General features: G+C 42.6%; 2 protein-coding genes across 4 annotated transcripts in view; both read left to right on the top strand.

Annotated features, from left to right (window-relative positions):
• The first annotated feature begins 1,583 nt into the window (after positions 1-1,583).
• TNFAIP6 (TNF alpha induced protein 6) lies at positions 1,584-15,236 on the top strand. Of its 2 annotated transcripts, XM_065671225.1 has the most exons (6): positions 1,584-1,734; positions 8,033-8,170; positions 9,490-9,651; positions 11,810-12,038; positions 13,058-13,098; positions 14,181-15,236. In XM_065671225.1, the coding sequence occupies exons 1-6, from the start codon at positions 1,641-1,643 to the stop codon at positions 14,342-14,344; spliced, it is 828 nt and encodes a 275-aa protein (XP_065527297.1). In that variant the 5' UTR covers positions 1,584-1,640; the 3' UTR covers positions 14,345-15,236. The 2 variants fall into 2 exon arrangements, with proteins under 2 accessions (XP_065527297.1, XP_065527298.1); XM_065671226.1 differs by lacking the exon at positions 8,033-8,170.
• Positions 15,237-17,621: 2,385 nt separating this feature from the next.
• The window catches only part of RIF1 (replication timing regulatory factor 1), a 35,377-nt gene continuing 34,109 nt past the window's right edge, over positions 17,622-18,889 (top strand). For both annotated transcript variants that reach the window (XM_065671222.1, XM_065671221.1), the window contains exon 1: positions 17,622-17,818. In XM_065671222.1, the coding sequence (XP_065527294.1) occupies positions 17,712-17,818 (107 nt within the window). In that variant the 5' untranslated portion in view covers positions 17,622-17,711. The remainder of the gene's footprint in view (positions 17,819-18,889) is intronic.

The raw sequence follows: 18,889 nt of genomic DNA, 5'->3' as shown, positions 1-18,889 counted from the left end.
TTTTGCTGACAGAGAAGCTGTAAATTGTTGTGGGACAAGCAGTATGGCGGGGCGATCAGTGTGGTGGAGACTGGAGGACAAACTGGCAGGCAGTACTCCTGGTCCCACCATCCTGCTCTGTGGTAGCTCACTTGCCCAGCAGGAAAGAGGAAAATTGCCCACACTGCCCTGAATGTCCATGGGTGTGCAGAGGGAGCCAGCAGGCTGTCATCGGCTTCCTGGGATACCTGAGCAGAAAGTCTCAGTGCCAGGCCTTGACATCAAAGTTCACGTGAGCTTTGTCAGGACCAAGAAGACATGTATATGTTGTACATCTACCACTGCACACTGAAGGTTCAAACTCAAATGCTTAAGGCATTGGTGTGCACAACAGGAATCCACACACAGGTGAACTTTACTGGTAGAATGGGTTTGCTCTCATCAGTGAGTGCTGAAGAGGGACAGGTCAAGACATTGGTGTTCTGGTGGAAGGTGCCTTGCTACTCTGGTGCAGGGAAAGGGCTCGCTCTCAGCTCTGTTTCTCAACAGCTCTCCCCTTCAGCATCTGCCTGAGTGATAGGTGGGAAGAATATGTGCGTGTGTCTGTGTACACACTGTGGCCAGGCATTCATCTTTTTACATTAAGACCCGAGTGATGAAAAATATCTTCCTCATTGGTACAAGTCATCAATGTAAAATATTCTTGAGTGGGCACAGAGTCCTCCACCCTTTCCTTTCATCTACTTTCATATGGTTGTGTTCATGCTCATGAGCACATCTTTTTCTATAGCTCCTGACTCAGAAGTTACCAGTGTTATCGGAACTGGAGAGCAGAGTCTTCCAATGGCTGCTCAGGAGTGTGGAGCACCAGACCATTTTCCATCCTCTCATCTTTCCCCCTTTCTACTCTCCCACTCATCCGCAAGGAGCAGCTGCACTATTTACTTTCTGCCAGAAGGGAAGACAAGAAGACAGCTGTCACGCTATGAATCAGATTTTAAACTGTGGTTTCAAGGGGAAGATTTTAGCTTTATTTCCCACTTGCAGAACAAAGAGCATCTGTTTTTGACACTTGCAGTTTTATGCTGATTACAAATCCAATTACAGATTCTGTGTAGGGAAACTGAATTCAAATAGCCAATACAAAATACTCTCCTTACATTTTTTCATTGATTAGGTCACTGTGGAATTAAATCCAAGTTATATATGAAAGAACGGAATGTTTAAATAAGCACGAGAGGTAGTATGTGTGATTCCCTTCAGTCCTGTAAATGATGTGACTTGAAACACTATAAGCAGATAGGCTGGTTATTAGTTTTATTGTTTTATGGAATTTGAAGACAACGAGAGCTGAAGAATGAACAGACTTTGGCTTGAAAAGTGTTCATGTGTGCTGCCGTAGTGAGGGCTAAAACGGTTTCTTGGACACACTGGGAATCAAGAAAGCCAAAAGTGAGTCACATGGACGACTGCAGACATCGCATTTAATTGTGTAATAATACTACAGCAAGCACAATTGGAGCAGGCTTGCTGACCTCACAGCTGAAAGCACTATTTAAGATCTGGCTACCAGATGTTCCAATAGGATCTAGCCAGCTGCTAGCAGAGTTTACCCTGAGTGTTTTAACAGGAAATATTTACAGCCTAATAGTTCAGAAGAGATGATTGCACTAATTTTCTTTGCTGCCCTGCTGTGGGACAAGGCTCAAGCCTGGGGATTCAAGGACGGAGTGCTGCATAACTCCATTTGGTTAGGTAAGAAATAATTTAATCATGAGTGTTTTGCTGCAAAAGTCACTGTTTGTCTAACAGTATAGAGATGAGCACCTAGCAATACAAAATTGAGCCACACATTAATATTAGCAAAATCCTGCACTGAAACTGGTGATTGTTTTATTTGAGTAGTGACTGTGAGTTTTGTCCTTTTGAGCTTACTATTTGTATTATTTCTCTGAAGTGCAGGAAAAAGTAGGTATGGAATATTTCATCTGAACGCATTTTCCTACAGCATGAGGCAAAGTGAAAACAGTGTTAAATAACAGTTGCTTTTAATGAAAGAAAACGAGTATGAAAAGAAACATTTGGCAAAGGAATGAATTACTTTCTGCATGAACATACATCAAATGCCTGGGGTCCTACATATGAAACTAAATGGTCTGGAAATAATAGTGATAATATTTTTTAGGTTTCTAGAAAAGTACAACAATGTGTATGCTTTGGCTGTTGATTTGTTCACATCATTAAACAGGGGAAAGAAGATTTCGAAAGGGCTACAGAAAATGCTGGGGGAATAGTTTCTTTTACCTGAGGTGGGTTTAAATAGCTCTTAGAGGTCTTTTATAGATCCTTATAATTATCCAATACAACAGAAAAACACATTCAGAATATAGCCACATAAAGAATGCCAAAACACAAGCACACTCTGAGTGCTCTGTTTTATAGACAAATACTTAAGAACTCCTTTATCCTCTCTAGAATGTTGTGTGTTTCTTTAAGGGCTTTGAGGAATTCCTGTAGCCAGTACCCATTTCTGTTGTGCTCAGAAGTTTCATGGGGGATCGGAGCCATGCTTTATTAGCTGATGCAGCAGCCACATGACTCTGGTCCCTTCTTGGAAGACCATGTAAACCAGATGATTAGGAGATATAATCTATATTTTTTTCCATTTGACTGCACAGTTTTAATGACTTCTCTTTCCTTCTGAACTTGGAACATGCCTGCAGTTTCATATAGTTGCTAAAGGTGCTCAGGCTAGGGAGAGCTCCAAGGGAGGACAGCTTCATGCATCACCCCAAGTGGCTGCCATTCAAAGAAAGAGTGACAGCAAAGAGGTTTGTGTGAGAAACAAGCAAAGCTTGTATTCTTGGCTGGACTTAACAGGAAGGAGACACAGCAGATAGGTAGGACTGAGGCTGTGTTAGGCCCTGATGGTAGGGGCAGAGAAGGTGAATTTCATACAAGCTGTGATGGGTATTCCCATATCAAAGGGCTGTGGTCAGAGTGAAGAGCAAAGTAGCCTGCTGAGTCAGTCTCCTTGTTTACCTGTATGCTGTAAAGGCTGTCTCTGCACAAGAGAATGGCATGTGGCCATGCACAAGTCCTGTCAATGGTTTAACCATTCTCCTATTCTCTGGCACAGTTTTTATCTCAGCCAGACAGTGGTCTTCTAAAGAGTACTCCAGCACAGCACCAGCCACCCTGTATGCGGCGCTTAGGGACTGCTACAACATACACAAGAATTTGTGATAACAGTGATCATTTAAGCAGTTTCATAAACTGAATTCAATTGGAAGGAAAAAAAAAAATCTCATTCTTTAAAATGAAGAAACAGAGTGTTAACTGGAATGCATAATAAAATTCTGGTTTGCCAGGCCTTTAGCATTTACCATGTGAGTAAATAAAAATAAACCATGGAGTAAAATTAGTGATATTCTCTAAATAAACAAACACATGCAAAATCTGGAATCACAGTGTTTGACTTTGCAATAACCACTCTTGTCTCCAGGACTCTGTCGAAGCTTCTCTAGAAATGCATCATCTAGTGTAACCCCAGCAATAAAATAATTGAAACAAACCTCAAAATGCAGTCAATTGAATTACCAGTGGCATTCAGTGACATTGTATATAAGTGAAGAAAAATTGGGCAAAATCCCAGACATGCAATATATGCATCTTTGTATTTTAAAAAAGCCAGTGTAACTTGAACTGTAAAACAAATAAGTCCAGTCTCATACTTGTGATGAATAGGCATTAAAGCAAGAACCCCCCTTCCCTTGAATAAACCCTAGGAATGTGCAGTGACATCTGAGATTTGCTTATCTCCTCTTCTTCTGATAAAGCACTATCAAAGACTAAACTGAAAATGACAGGAGTTTTCCATTTTTCCTTTCTTCCTCAACAAATCATCAGCACAAATAAAAAATCTTGAATTACTGGCAGTCTAGAAATGCTCATGTCTTTTTCCTTCTCTCGTTACAAAACATCTTTTGTTTTCTCGGTAAGCATGCAGGCCTGCTGCAGCTGACTGGATCACCTTCTTGTTAATGTTGTTCTTATGTGAATGGAATTTTATAGTTGCTCGCTTTTTGAGACAAGCACATTATAACCAAGGGTTTATTGTGAACTGATGAGAGGATTGCCCAAATATGCTCATATGCTTCTCTGAGTGCCAGTTCTCAGAACTACAAAGTAGGCTTCCCAGGAGAGCCACTGCACTCTTTGTGTTCTGAATTTCCTCCCTGTTGGCACACCAAGAGTCGTGTAGGGGCCATACCTACCCCATTTGGCAGAGTACTCTAAGTATGACTGTGCACGTCAGCAGGGGCTCATGCCAGTAACTCTACACAGCCCTCCTCTGCTTAGAAGTAAAATATTTATTTTTATTTAGCATTTAGTGTTTGTGCCATGCATATTCAGGGTACTTCATTAGGCCAAATTTTATGCTTGTTGTGTTTGCGCAGAAAAGATTGGCTATGTTTTGCCATCTCCTACTGCTGTGGGTGAGTAGAGGGTCACTGGCTTTGCAGGATCCAGCTGTCTCTGGGCTTCAAGGAGAGATCTTAAGAAATCTGAGTTGGAAGAAACATGTCCTGTCAGCCATGGAGCCTGTGACCTTTTAAGTAAGAACCAAAGAAGAAAAGTGAGTGGAGAAAGCCCTGACAGAAAAGGGTTTCAGGCAAAGAGGAAAAGAACTTTGCTGAAAGTTCTCACTGTTGTCCAGGAAGAAGAGATTTCAGGCAGGTCAGGTAAAGAGAGCAGTCTTCAAGCAGAACCCTTCGTCAGAGCAGATGCCCAGCTGAGGCTGGGGCACGTCCCGCTCTGTAGTGCTGAGGATATGATACGGTTCATATGGTATATGAACAGGACACAGTTACAAGTGTAAGCATGTGCTTGGGCTTTCATGTAAAAAGAAAACTTCATGGAGGTTTTAACCCATAGCCATGGTATTGTCTTCATGAAGACCATCAGTCATTTGTGAGTGCGTATGTGTGTGTGTGTATGTGTGTGTGTGTGTGTGTGTTCAAATCTGACTGTGAATATGTGTACAGATGTATATATATACAGATAGATAGATATGTACATGTATAGTAACAGTCATACAATGCTTTGACCTAGGTCTGGTTTTGCTGGTGCAATTTATTTTTCTGTGCATCCCTTAATGTAATTCAAAAGGAGGGGAAAAAATGCTGGTGAAAGATCTAATCAGTTAATTAGAGTATACTGTCAGGGAATACCATATCATTAAACTGTGACACACCAAGCCAGCACCAGAGTGTGGTTCACCTTCCCAAAGGCTGCTTTTGTCATGTTACAAAGGAGTAGCAAGGATACAAGATTGGTAATTGCTCTCAGCAGGACACCACCACCCACCAAGGTGTTGTGTGAAGACTCAGTGGTGCTGCTGTTAGAGCAGCCTTTGCAGAAACTGTGAAGAGCAGATCTTTCCAGCAATATTCCAAAAAACATGATACCTGTCTGTAGTGACATATTACTGTCAGTAAGTGGGGGTAAATATCTTTTGAGGGATAAGATTTAAAAACAACATTGCCAGGTGAAAAGTCAGTAGGACAACTGAAGATAGTAAGATTTTAATGTCAGCTCCAAGAGCAATGAGTCCAAGGAGGGGTGTTTTCCCCCAAATCCCTGGAGGTACCTCCAGCAGCAGTTCCAGGGAAGGAACAGGATGAGTCTTGCAAAGGTGCGAGAGATGGGGGCTTTTATCAGCAAACATCACTTAAAATAAGCTGGAAGACCGCTCTTGGTTTGGCTGTGTCAGGTCACCTTTGCAAAGGTGGCAAATCTTAGAATTCAGCTGCCCCTTCCTTTTTGACTCAATATAGTGAGGCAGCTCAGCTAATTCCAAGGACTACTGTGTGCTGCAGTGACATATAATAATAATGTCAATGCCATGCTGACTCCTGAGTGTGCAATGAGGCTAAAAGCTGTGCTATTTCCTGCAATACTGAGATTTCCAATTCATGCATACTGAACCCAATACAATCATCACGTAAAGAAAATTGTATGGATTTATCAGGTTAGACATGATAGACTACTGAGTGAATGAAAAATAATACTTCCTCTAAATAAATTTTTAACTAAAATAGATATATATTTTTTTTTAATATAGCATGGCTTTAAACTGAAAGAAGGTAAATTTAGATTAGATAGTAGGAAAAAATTCTTCCCTGTGAGGCTGGTGAGGCACTGGCACAGGTTGCCCAGAGAAGCTGTGGCTGCCCTGTCCCTGGCGGTGTTCAAGGTCAGGTTGGACAGGGCTTTGAGCAACCTGGTCTAGTGGAAGGTGTCCCTGCCTGTGGCAGGGGGCTTGGTACTAGGTGATCTTTGAAGTCCCTTCCAGCACAAAATATTCTGTGATTCTATGAATCTGTGACTTTTCTTTGCAATGGACCTGTCTGCTTTGGGAAGATTTTTCCGTGGAATTAATATATGTTATCTCATGCCCATGCCAGTAACATTCCCAGTGATGTTATAAAAAGTGGCTCTTTTCTTCTCACAGTCTTCTGAGACTATAGTCAGCGATATCATTTACTTCCCTGGGCACCAGGCCAGTGACTGCGGGTCCAAAAACTACACTGGCAAACATCATTCTGTATCTAATAAAGGATCTCACCACTGCTAACCACAATTCAGTGGTGACCACGTTTTTGTAAAAAATACCCTAACCTAGCCAAAACTACTGACCATGCATGTCCCTAGAAAAGACTTTCTTTTTTCCCCCCCATGGTACAAATAACTACTCTAAAAAATGCTTCCTGCTTTGAGTCTTTTTTTGAGTCATGTTGACTAGTGGTAGCTACAGACAGCCATTTCTCAGATTATACTAAATATAAGAAAGATCTAAACAAAACCAGTGTTCAGATTACATGTGCAGATTGGCTCCAAGACAGATTTCTGTACATATGGCACCAGACAAGTGCAACACAAAAAGGTTATAGAACTTGTGGTTGTACTGACAGTTTCTAGGTTTCCCTGGAAAGCTGCTTTATAGTGTACTTGCAACAGCAAAGAAAAAAATAATGAAGAAAGTGTATCAATTTTCTGTGCAGCAAAAATGTCAGCCAGCACTTGTTCTGGTACTGCCCTTTGTGACACAAGCTCAGATATTTTTACTTCACATTTTTATTCCCTTTAATTTCTGCGTCTCCTCTATCCAAGTAGCTCTGATTCAACTTCTCTAGAGATTCAAAACAAAGCTCTGATTCATCTTACAAAGACACTAAAAGTTACATCCAAAAGTATGCTGTGATAGCAATCCAGAAGGAGCTCCCCCTGAGCCAGATTTGATACACAGACCTAGTGATGCTGACACCAGCCGATCGTTCCCATAACTACTGCTTTCTGCATACTCCTAGGGGAGTCCTTCACTGCTTTTGTTGATTTTTTGTTGTTCAAAAACTCGCCAACCTCTGACTAGCTCTGTTGTTCGAAACTTCTCCCAAACAAAACCATACCTTTGGGTTACAAAAACATGCCTTGGGGCTGGGAGGGACATATTTTCCTGACATTTTCCAAGTGGCACAGCTACTAGCTGAACATTTTGTTTCTCTTCTCACCTGGACGGTCGCCCAAAGCACAGGTCTTGGGGAAACCACCAGAGGTGGTGAGAGCACACTGGAAGGTGGGTCAGCTGAGATACAATACTGAAATCATAGAATTAGGAAATGGTGTGGGTTCGAAGGGACCTTAAAGATCACCTTGTTCCAAGTCCTCTGCCACAGGTAGGGACACCTTCCACTAAACCAGGTTGCTCAAAGCCCTTTCCAACCTGGCCTTGAACACTGCCAGGGATGGGGCAGCCACAGCTTCCCTGGGCAGCCTCTGCCAGTGCCTCATCACCCTCACAGTGAAGAACTTCTTTCTGATATCTAACCTAAATCTCCCCTCTGTCAGTTTAAAGCCACCCCCCTTGTCCTATCACAACCTGCTCTTTTTACAAGTCCCTCTCCAGCTTTCTGGTTGGCCCCTTTAGGTACTGGAAGACTGCCCTAAGGTCTTGTTAATCTAAATATCATGTCTCGCTTTGGTCACACAGAACGAGCTGCTGGAGTGTATCACAGGGAGTCGCGCTCTGGGAAGTACCAGCTTACCTATGCAGAAGCAAAAGCAGTCTGTGAATATGAGGGTGGACATCTAGCCACGTATCAGCAGCTGGAGGCGGCAAGAAAAATAGGTTTGAAAAAAAACCATAGCTGTTTGCTTTCCACATTGTGCTCATTCATAATGTTGCCAGTCTTGTTAATTTCATGAATGTTACGAACTTTGGGACTGAGAGACTTGCAAACTCCCTGGATTTTGGCCTAAATTGAGTACAGTTTCCCCCCTCAGTAACAGAGCATGACTGCACCACCCACAGAGTTGTCAGGGATAACATCTGCATGTGATGCTACACATCCCCCCAAGCTCAGGGTGCAGCACGGCCCTAGCACCAGCAGCACCCAGCAGAGACCTGTCTAGCTGGGCTGGGAAGCCATGGCACCTCTGCAGCTACAGCGCCTGGGTGCTGCTGGGCCCACAGAGGAAGGCATCTGTCCCCAGGGAGCTTTTGTAGCAAATGTGCATTGCTGCTTTTCATATCATTGGTCAAGATGTTTTCACAATGTTTCTTCCAGCCATATTTGCTCTGAGAGAGGGTGAGTAGTGTGCTTTTAGTGAAAAGTGAAGCATACCCTACTCTATTCCTATTTGATTCCTAATAAGAAACTATCCATCCAGAGCACCGAGAAAACAATGGAAAATATAATCCACTCTAAAAATTTACAGGGTATGTTGTTGAGTCAGAAGCTGGCTCTCAGCACCAGCACACATGTAGAAAGGGTGCTTTTGTCTCTTCTGAGTAGCTCATAGTACTAGGACATCACAAATATGTTCCAGTTCATCTTGGTGAAAACATTGAATTGGTCTCTACCAGACAGTGAATAACATTGCATTCTTTGGCTATTGTTTTTAAGGTCTCAGCCACAAAATGCATTAACAGGATCTTTTTGTTTAGCGAGAAATACATGAGGCATTTCAGGTTAACTTGGAAGGATTTTAAGTAAATTCTTTGTTTTCTTAGGTGTCTCTTGTATTTTATTCATTCTCAGAACTTACTGCTCCAAACTCTTGTGATATGATTAAATTTCTATGAATTGAAAAAAGAAACAATGAACACACTTATATTACTCATCCAACATGTAATCTGATTACAAATTCTGATACAGAACTTAAAACTCAGTACCCAGGAAACTACATAGTCCGTCTGCATTTGATTTTTGTTTTCAAATGAAGACCCAATAATCATATTGTGGAGAACACAATGAAATTTTATATTCTGCATTTAAAATTATCTTCTCAAAGTAATATTCTTTCCTGTAGTTCAATTTCTTTTAGGCCAATTACGCAGAAGTAATTTATAAGCTGGAATAAGACTTAATTTAGTTGAGTAAAAACCAGCGTTTCTTGCCTAGGATCAGTGTACCACACCCATGTCTCATTTTCTCCCCATTGCAGGTTTCCATGTCTGCGCTGCTGGCTGGATGGCAAAGGGCAGAGTTGGATATCCCATAGTAAAAGCTGGAGCCAATTGTGGCTTTGGAAAAACTGGTATTGTTGATTACGGGATTCGCCTCAACAGAAGTGAGAGATGGGATGCCTACTGCTACAACCCAAATGGTGCGTTTAAAAACAACCCATTGCTCAGCAGGTCTGGAGTTATGGCTACATGCCATGCTACCTGGCTGCACAAAGGCACCCAGGCTCTGAATTAATTAGCTTCAAGGCCATAGACCTGCTGTCTGAGAAGGGGGCCATGTTGAGACAAATTTATTTGGAGCCTTGCACCAGGCCCTCTCTTGTCACTACCTATAGCTGACCTGGCTTGCACAGAGCTCAGTGTCTCTGCACCACATTGTTGCGTATATGACAGGGCCTAATCAAAGACCTTTCAGAAACTAAAAATGGAATGATAATGCTGCTGTTGGCAGGAAAGGTAAGTAATGTTTCAAATGAGATGTGCAAATGTCTTGTTTTGTTTTTTTATTCAAATAACTAATAGGAGGTGTTTAACATTGGAACCATTTCCCAGATGCTTTGCCTGTAAACAGACTAAATTTACTGTTAATCCTTATTCCTCCTTTCTTGAGCCTGAGATAGAATAACTTTTGAAAGTGAATGCTGTGTCTGCGACTGAAACACCTGACAGATCCAGCTCCCAGCAGTGCTGTGTGTGTCTTCGCGTGTGTGTGCACATGTGTAACAAGATGGAGAAAAGCTAATCTCCAAAGCAGAGCTGAAGACATAGTTTGAACATGACTGACAAGGCTTCACTAGATATGGGACGTCTCTCCATTCCCCTCCCTTCACAGATGACTGATATATTGACATAGCCACTGTTTCAGTTTAGCTTGATGTTGTTTCATATAGGACAGAAAAAGTATGCACCGAAAAGAAAAACGAAGCTTAACTGTTCACTGCTTGGCTCTCCATCTACTCCAAGTGTACTACCCTGCCTGGCAGAGCCAAAACTTGGAGTTGTCCATGACGTCTGTACAGCTGTGCACATTCTGTTTGTGCTCTTGTTTATGTGAGCTGGGCAGTTGTAAATCAAATAGCTCTGTGGGGTGGGGGACACTCCCAGATGTTCAGCATACAAAGAGAACTGCAAGAAAAACTACTTCATTCATTATTAATGCATGTAAACTGTCAGCCTGGCTTTCTCCTTTCTCAGCCTTCTCCGATGGGCTGAGAGGTAGCTGCTTTCAAAGTGCACTGTTTGGTTAGAGAACAAAAGGAAACCAGTACTGCCAACAGTCACAGACCAGGGAGTCTCTCCCATTACAAGGACACGTATTCACAAAGCCTGACTTACTACAAAGCCTCTCAGAGTTGTCTGCAGGTTAGGGACAAGTAGCCTGGGGGTACAAAGACAAATCTCTGATTGAACAGAGCGTATGCTTTTCTCTAGGATGCTAAAGATGTCAAGAGGAACTTATGGAACTCTTTGAAATGTACATCTCACCTAGCAGCAATCTGGAGCTGAGAAGTACAGGAATCCTAGACAAATAGAAAGGCTTAATCACACTCTCCAGCTTAAAGCTTCTAAGTGGTGTGCCCTGAATCACCCTTAAAAAGTACCTCTTTCTTCTCTGGGTCTGAACTTGGGGAACAATGGCAAATCCTGAAGTCAGGCACGGTGAGGTCCCCAGATTGGTTGGTCCCATTGTCAGGGAGCTGGTAAAGGTCAAATAGCCACTGAATCAAACGGGACTGAGGGTTTTTCCTCCCAAAGGAGACATCCTGAAGGGAGCGAAGAGTGCAGAAGTAACAGAAACATGGTGCAGTGTATGTGATCATCAGCCTTTATAATTTTTTATTTTTTTTTTTTTTAGAAGACACACTTCCAAGAGGTTTTTAACTAAAAAAAAGGATGGAACTAAATGTAGGGTGACTTGCAAGTGCAGCTGAAAAGCTTACAGTTTGACATAACTAGAAACCTCTAATGCCTCTTACATAAAACACCTGGCTCTGGCCCAAAGTCTACTGAAATCAGTGAAAGCTTTTCCTGGGAATTCAGTGAGTTTTGGATCATTCCTCTTGTTTCCAAAATATCTGCTCCCAGAAGCTAGGAATGACTAACATTTCTTGTGACTGCTGAATGCTTAAATACATGAAAAGTGCTATCACACTGGGTGTTCCTCTGTGTTTTTTCTACTGCTCTGCTGGGTCAAAGTTCCCAAAGATTTAAACCACAGCCATACCCACAGTGAATACTTAAACTTTGATGGTTTTATTTTTCTCTTATTTATTTATTTATTTATTATTTTTCTCTTAGGAAAAGAGTGTGGTGGAGTCTTCACAGATTCCAAACATGTTTTTAAGTCACCAGGCTACCCAAATGAGTATGAAAATGAGCAGATTTGCTACTGGCATATTAGAGTAAAGTACGGACAACGTATTCATCTACAGTTTCTTGAGTTTGATGTTGAAGATGACACTGCTTGTATGGCTGATTTCTTGGAAATCTATGATAGCTATGATGATATCAACGGCTTTGTGGGCAGGTAAAGCAAACCCAGCTTTAATATGCAAATAATCAAGTGATTTGTTTTTTCCCCCAGAACATTACTGCACAAGAACACTGTACTACCTCATACAATTAGCATCTCTGTTATGCCTGCAGTACTTCAAGCAAAAGTACCTATCTTTACTGTCATTATCTTTACTGTCATAAACACAAGCCTACAAAAGGTTTCAGAGAATTGCACTTTGCAGTCTTCTGCTTTGTTAAATTACATGAAAAAAGGTGTAAGACTTCTTAGCCTCTTACCTTAATTCTCTCGTTATTTTACATGAAGAACCCCTAACAATGTCAATTAGTATTTTGCATTTGCTTTAACTGAAAAGAGGGAGGTGGGGTGTTAAACTGTTAGCAAAAATGTAATTGAGGTAAAATATTTTCTAGCGATACCAGATCAGAACAAGTGCTATATATCTTCTCTCTTGATACATTTAGTTTCCCTCTTTGCATAATTCTCACTTGCTTTTCTTTCATGGCATATTTTTGCTTGTCTTTTAGCAGTCAGATTTTGGTATGAAGTCCAGAACAAAAAGTGATAAAACCCACTTCCCAATTCCTGACACTTTTCACATCCTCTCTATAAATCCTGTGTAGCAAAGCAAGGATATAGTCCATTTTTTTTGCCTTTACAGCTAATTTTAATGTTTTTTTCTTGACAATGTTTCTCCTTTCTTAGCATCAAGCCTTTGTTCTTTTCCTTAATGTCTTGTTAAAATACTCTTTTTTCTTCTTCTACATCATTTACTTGCTGCATAAATTGAAGTGTTTGCTGCATTTCTCCCTTTCCTAAACCTGACATGACAAAAATTCTCCAGGCAATTGCATTAACCTGTAGTGAAGAATTACATATACTGAATACCTATAGCAAATTTAGCCCCTGTGAGCTACAGCTCCAAAGGAAAGTACAGCCTGAAAGCTACTGTTTTGTGTGGGTCCCCATGTAGAGGGACTATGGAATATTTGGTGTGTTGTTTAGTTGTGACCATTTGTATTCTTTTCCAGGTTTTGTGGAGATGAGTTGCCAGATGATATCATTAGCACAGGTAATATATATTTGCACTCTTTATGGTGAAAAAAAAATCAGCCAAAACCACCTTTTGTCCCTTCTTTCTAATAATATATGGTAAAGAGGTCCAAAGACAAAATCTCTGCTTCGTGGCTGGCAAGTCATGAACTGCTATTCAAAACTGCCATCATGCTCTTTTGTCAGTGCAATTACTTTTAAATAAATGCAAAAGAAAAACAGCCTGGTTAGAAAATAATCAGGGTGCATCCTGCTGAGTTTACAGAGGTAGTACACCAATGAACGTTAAGGAGTTTTCATGTAGGCTTCTTTATGCAGCAGGTCTCTAATCAGTGACTGAGACCTACCTATGCACACAGTCTTCATGCGCTGATGGTTTCCTATTTCAAGGACAAGGACTGCAAAGACACTTCCAAAGCCAGTTTTAGACATTGTTCTGCCTGTATGTTTAAACAGCAGGTCAAGGTCTGATCACACAGAAATCAAAGCCACTTTTACCTTTGTTTGCTTAAGCGTCACAAAGTTGCTGTAGCACAGAAGTCATGAGGACTACCTGCGCAAGCCATCTATGGATAGTCTTGTGCAGAAACTCATGTTACTGCACTCCAGCCCACAGCTGTAATCAGCAGAAAGAGAACAGAAAAGTTGAATTGTGCCACTCCCGGTTTACACAGGCTTGGTAGAGATGATCAGGTAACACTCAGGGGAGAGTGACGTAGAAACCTCACCTCTGTGTCACCTAGAGATTCATGAGGCACCAGATGTGTCTCACACACACAGTGTGACATTTCACAGGTAGAGTGAAGCAGAGCAGCATTCTAAATAACAGGAAATACTTTGCAGAAAGCACTGGGTACAGCAAATTTGTATCAACATCTGGGCTCTGCAGACAAAGAAAACTGATGAAAATCTGCCTGGTTTTCCATGGGGCTAATGGAACTGCAATAATCCCAGCTCACAGCTCGAAGTAGACAAACCATGTGGATTGCTCTAAGGATCTCAGAAGGAAGCAAGAAAGAGAACTTTAAAATTACATCTGAAATACCACATTTTCATGCCACCCAAAAAAGTAACCTTTGTTTTAACTTTGTCTTCTCACAGGCAATGTGATGACCTTGAAGTTTTTGACAGATGCTTCAGTCACTGCTGGTGGTTTTCAAATTAGATATATTACGATGGACATGCCTTCTAAGTCAAATGATGGAAAAAATACAACATCTCAAGGAAAAACAAACTTCTTATCTGGGAAATTTGGTATTATGTGAGCAGAATAATGAGATACACTCATTAAGAAACATGGTTTAGAACCCAATTCAGATATCTGTTTCTTCAGATAAGACATTGTCTTCATATCTTTCTTTTGATTTCTGCTTTATGTAAGTTTTGTTAAGTACACTAGGAAATAAATTATAAAATATACTTATATGAATAATAGAAGACTTTTTAGATTACAAGTACTGTAAAGATCTGAAGAATTCATTGTCACCAAAGATTTAAGAATTATTTTTCTATATAAACTATTTCTTCTCATTTCTTGCATCATTTGAAAAAACATTGTGTGTGACTGTTTCTATTATTTTTAAATGTAACATGCTGTTCTCTCCTTGGTTTCTACCTATTTATTTTTTTAGATTGTTGCTTTGTTTCTTTTCCTGTTCTCTACATGTTATTATTTCTTAAATTAACTCATTTCCATGAACTCAAAAGGCCTTTGGAGTGAGTTTATTTTTAATATACTAAATTCATCTTATGAATGACCTAGCAGCGACCCATGTGATTGCCTAAAGTCAGAAGTTTGGGAAGCAACATGAACAGCACAGAATCAATTATATCATCATCATAATTTTGTTGTGAGATGAATCAAAAACTACTCAATTAATTTTGCCAGGGTTTCCTCACTCAGAGATGTTTAAACCCTTTCACGACTCTGATTTCACTTAATGAAGAATCAAATGAATAGATGTGGTACGTTAATAGAACTGGTGAAATGAAGCGTTAGAAGAAATGTTGACTGAGTACCAGCAAATACGTTCAGAAGATCCTGTCAAGATGCTGTATGGTGTTTACACGGGTTTTAAAAAGACTGTACTGTTTTAAATTGATGAACATACATCAATCTCCGTATGTTTTTAACTTCAGTTTAAATTCTTCATTCTGAAGCAGCATTAAAGCTACCTCTGTTTTAATCATGTCCTCAGTTTCCAATGAATTATTTTTATGTCTTGAGAACTTTTCAGACTTTGAAATTATTTTTCTTTATTTAAAACAGTAAATAAGTCTTCAGAGTTTCTTTCTTTCCATCTGAATGTTTTCTTGACCCCATATCTGCTGAAATCTAATGCCCACTAAGAATCTTCCTGTGACTTTGTTTTTTTTTTTTTATTTGGAGCGCTGTAAATTCCTCAGAAAGAGTTTTGCACAAGAGGAAGAGGAGGATCTTAATCTAAACAGACTCATTAATTCCCTAATTATTTATTCTAATTCTTGGTTCTTGAATTTTATTTAATATTTGAGTTTTTATTGTTGTAATTTTACTGGGAATATAATCCTGTTGCCCAGTTGTATTGGCAAATAATGTCGCAGCTAGTGCTGCAGCTTCTGTCCCTGTCATCTCCAACATTTCATTCATGCTGTCACTGCATTTAATGGATTTAAGCTGCTCCTAAATTCTGTTGGTACTTTTTAATCCTGCCACCTGGTGGGCTGAATAAACTTACATCCTCTTAGGAAACGTCATTACAGTTTTTCAGGATCAGCAGAAGTGTTTGTTAAGAAGGAAAATGAATGAAGAGAACTGTTAACATTTTATTTGTGACCTAGGTGGGGCTTTGTTGGGTTTAGGCTTTTCTTTGTTGTTCCTTTAATTGAGAAGGAACAGATCTTGAAGGATCAGAATCAAGGGGTGTACAGAAAATATCTGCCTGTCTGAAAACCCCATGGAGCCAAGGGGATGTTGTGTTTGCGGAAGAATTTCCTTCCAGAACAGGCATTCCTGTTAAGCGTCTACAATGCCACTTTGACACCGTGTGGGCAATTAAGACAGACTTAGCCATTCACCTTAGTGCTCAGGCCTGTCTGTACCCCCGAGAAGCAGGGTTTCTCTGCGCTTCACATTTGCCAGCACTGCTCTTATTTCATATTTCACCTGCAAATGCCCTGATGTAATTCACACATTGTCACTTGTCTCCTCTTCGTGGCTTCACCACGAGGTGGGATATACTGTGCACTGCTAAGTGCTAAGGTCTCCTGCCCACAGACAATGGCGATGGTTGCTGGGCAGCACTCGATGCTGCAGCCATAGTGGGGAGTGAACAAAAAGTGAGTCTGTTGCACTGACTTCTCCCTACTGTTTGGAAACCCCACACCTACTTGGTCCCTGTGCCTCTCTTCTCCATCCCCATTAGATGGCTGTCAAAAAAAACCCAACTGGAAACATTCTACAGCACAGACCCACATATCTGAGTCTTAAGGAGTGAAGTTGCTGTCTTGAGACCCCATCTGCAGTCCTGTGTCCAGCTCTGGGGTCCCCAACATAAGGACATGGAGCTGTTGGAGTAGAGTCCAGAAGAGGCCATGAAGATGCTCCAAGGGCTGGAGCACCCTCTGCTTTGGAGACAGTCTGAGAGAGCTGGGCTTGTTCAGCCTGGAGAAGAGAAGGCTCCAGGGAGACCTTAGAGCAGCTTCCAGCGCCTAAAGGTGCCAATGAGAAAGCTGGAGAGGGGCTTTTTACAAGGGCAGGTAGTGACAGGACAAGTGGGAAGGGGTTTAAACTGACAGAGGGCAAATTTAGGTTAAACATTAGGAAGTTCTTCCCTGTGAGGGAGTAAGTACACAAGAAGCTCGAACAGGAAATCCCAGCTGTCCAGGAATTCTAGAAAGAGGGAGAGTGAGCGAGCGGCTGCTTGGTTCTGAGTTACCAGCTGGGCTTAAGCCACGACAGTGCAGCTGTCTTTCTAGGAATGAGTTGATCCTTTCCTGCTGCTCATAGATATTTCTCCCCCAGCAGAGTCTGGAGAATTTCGTTGTACAGAACAAAGCGGTACAGACAGTTCTTTGCACCTTTGGTGAGGCCCTGGCACAGGTTGCCCAGAGAAGCTGTGGCAGCCCCATCCCTGGCAGTGTTCAAGGCCAAATTGGACGGGGCTTTCAGCAGCCTGCTCCAGTGGAAGGTGCCCCTGCCCGTGGTAGGTGGTTGGAACTGGACGAGCTTCAAGGTCCCTTCCAACCCAAACCATTCTGTGATTCTAGGTTCTGCTTCCATGTTTATTCGGCTCAGTTTCCTGGGAGCTGACGCTGGGCTGTGACCGCTGAGCAGATCGGGCAGGCGCAGAGGTTCTTTCCCGGTCACAAACGACCTGCGGGCTGCAGCACCCCAGACACCTCCGACCTCGCAGCACCCCCAGCTCCATCCAGCGCCTGAGCTCAGAGTCGCCCCCTGGCGCCTCCCTCCCCTGGGCCGCAACCACCAATCAGCGGCGAGGGGCGGTGTCGGCGCGCGGAATAAACGCGTATCGCTGGGCGATATCCTCCGGCTCGGCCGCACCCCGCCTCCGCGCGTTCCCCATTGGCGCAGCCTTGGCCCGCGCTCCGCCATCTTAACCCGGGAGACGGGCTCGGTCGCTTCGCGGCACCATGAGTGCGCCCGCCGCCGGCTCCGGCCTGCAGCCGCTGCTGGAGACCCTGGAGGACCCCGCCGCCCCGCCGGGGGAGCTTACCGACGCGCACCTCACGATCGTCAAGTGAGGGCGGGCCGCGGGGACAGCGTGAGGGGAGCGGGGAGGCCCGCGCCGCGTGAGCGCACCGCAGCGCCCCTGCGGAAGCGCGCTTGGCGGCGTGCGGGTCCGGCCCGGCGAGTTCTGCCCGCCTGGGTCGGGGCAAGGGGAGGGGTGAGCCGCCGGTAGCCGCCGCGGAGCGGGTATGTGGGGGGCGAGCTCTGCCCGGGTGTGCATTCGGGGGTCTGAGGCGTGCTGTGGGGCCGCTGGGTGAGATCTCGGGCATCGTGCGGGCCTAGAGGAGGGAAAGGCGCGGGAGAGAGGGAGGGACGGACGGACAGAGCCCTTTGGGAGTCTGCACATCCTAGAGGCTCTCCTCAGGTGTCCTGGGGAAACTGCCGAGGTGGGTAAAGGAACGTTGGGAAACGGTAACTTTTTTCTGACTGGGAAAAGTCTTGTATCTCATCGTCGTGATTGGAAAGGTTAGAGGGTTTGGGGGTTTTGTGGTTTCGGCTTGTTTTGGGGGTTTTTCCGGTTTTTTGAATGATGGTGTCTTCTGTTAATTGCATTTCTTTTTGGAAGATACTGCTTAACCACGAGATTCTGCTTTTACCTGTATCTCTCAGATGTGTTAGTGTTTGCTGAGGCGTTATCTCTTTCCATCAGTATCACCTTTGAGGTTCCACCTTTCAGCCTTGTGATGCTTAAAGCTGTAACTGCTTAGATCTGTCCGTGATGCTGATGAAGCTACAAGATTTTACAGGTTTCTAGTAATAACTGACCAAAAAAAGTCCCAGCTTAAAGACAGTATTAGGCAATGGCAGATTTCTCATGTTATGTTCTGGATGATTGCACTTAATACAGGTGTGTTTTGTTATGTTGATGCAGAGGGTCCTCTGCATTAATGTGACGGTGATTGTTAACATTTTGTAGGGTAAGTATAGCATTTCCTTATGGATATTCTTCAAATACATGGAAAGTCATCACTGTAAGTTGTCAAACCAGAATTTTCCTGGAGTGGGGACCTTGCATTCTAGAACTGCATTTGAGGAACATGCTTTTGAAGCTCATCTATTTCTGTGGAAAGTTTATCTAATT

Source organism: Lathamus discolor, chromosome 3 (genome assembly GCF_037157495.1).
Source record: "Lathamus discolor isolate bLatDis1 chromosome 3, bLatDis1.hap1, whole genome shotgun sequence".
Classification (NCBI taxonomy): Eukaryota; Metazoa; Chordata; class Aves; order Psittaciformes; family Psittacidae; genus Lathamus; species Lathamus discolor.
Note: the sequence above shows the minus strand (reverse complement) of the source record. Positions and strands in the feature narration are given on the sequence as shown.

Bases quoted from the DNA above. Each gene is read 5' to 3' on its own strand.
- TNFAIP6 (XM_065671225.1), top strand. From the start codon at position 1,641: ATGATTGCACTAATTTTCTTTGCTGCCCTGCTGTGGGACAAGGCTCAA. The intron at 1,735-8,032 runs GTAAGAAATAAT...TTGGTCACACAG, and splicing joins GCATAACTCCATTTGGTTAG to AACGAGCTGCTGGAGTGTAT. The intron at 9,652-11,809 runs GTGCGTTTAAAA...TTTTTCTCTTAG, and splicing joins CTACTGCTACAACCCAAATG to GAAAAGAGTGTGGTGGAGTC.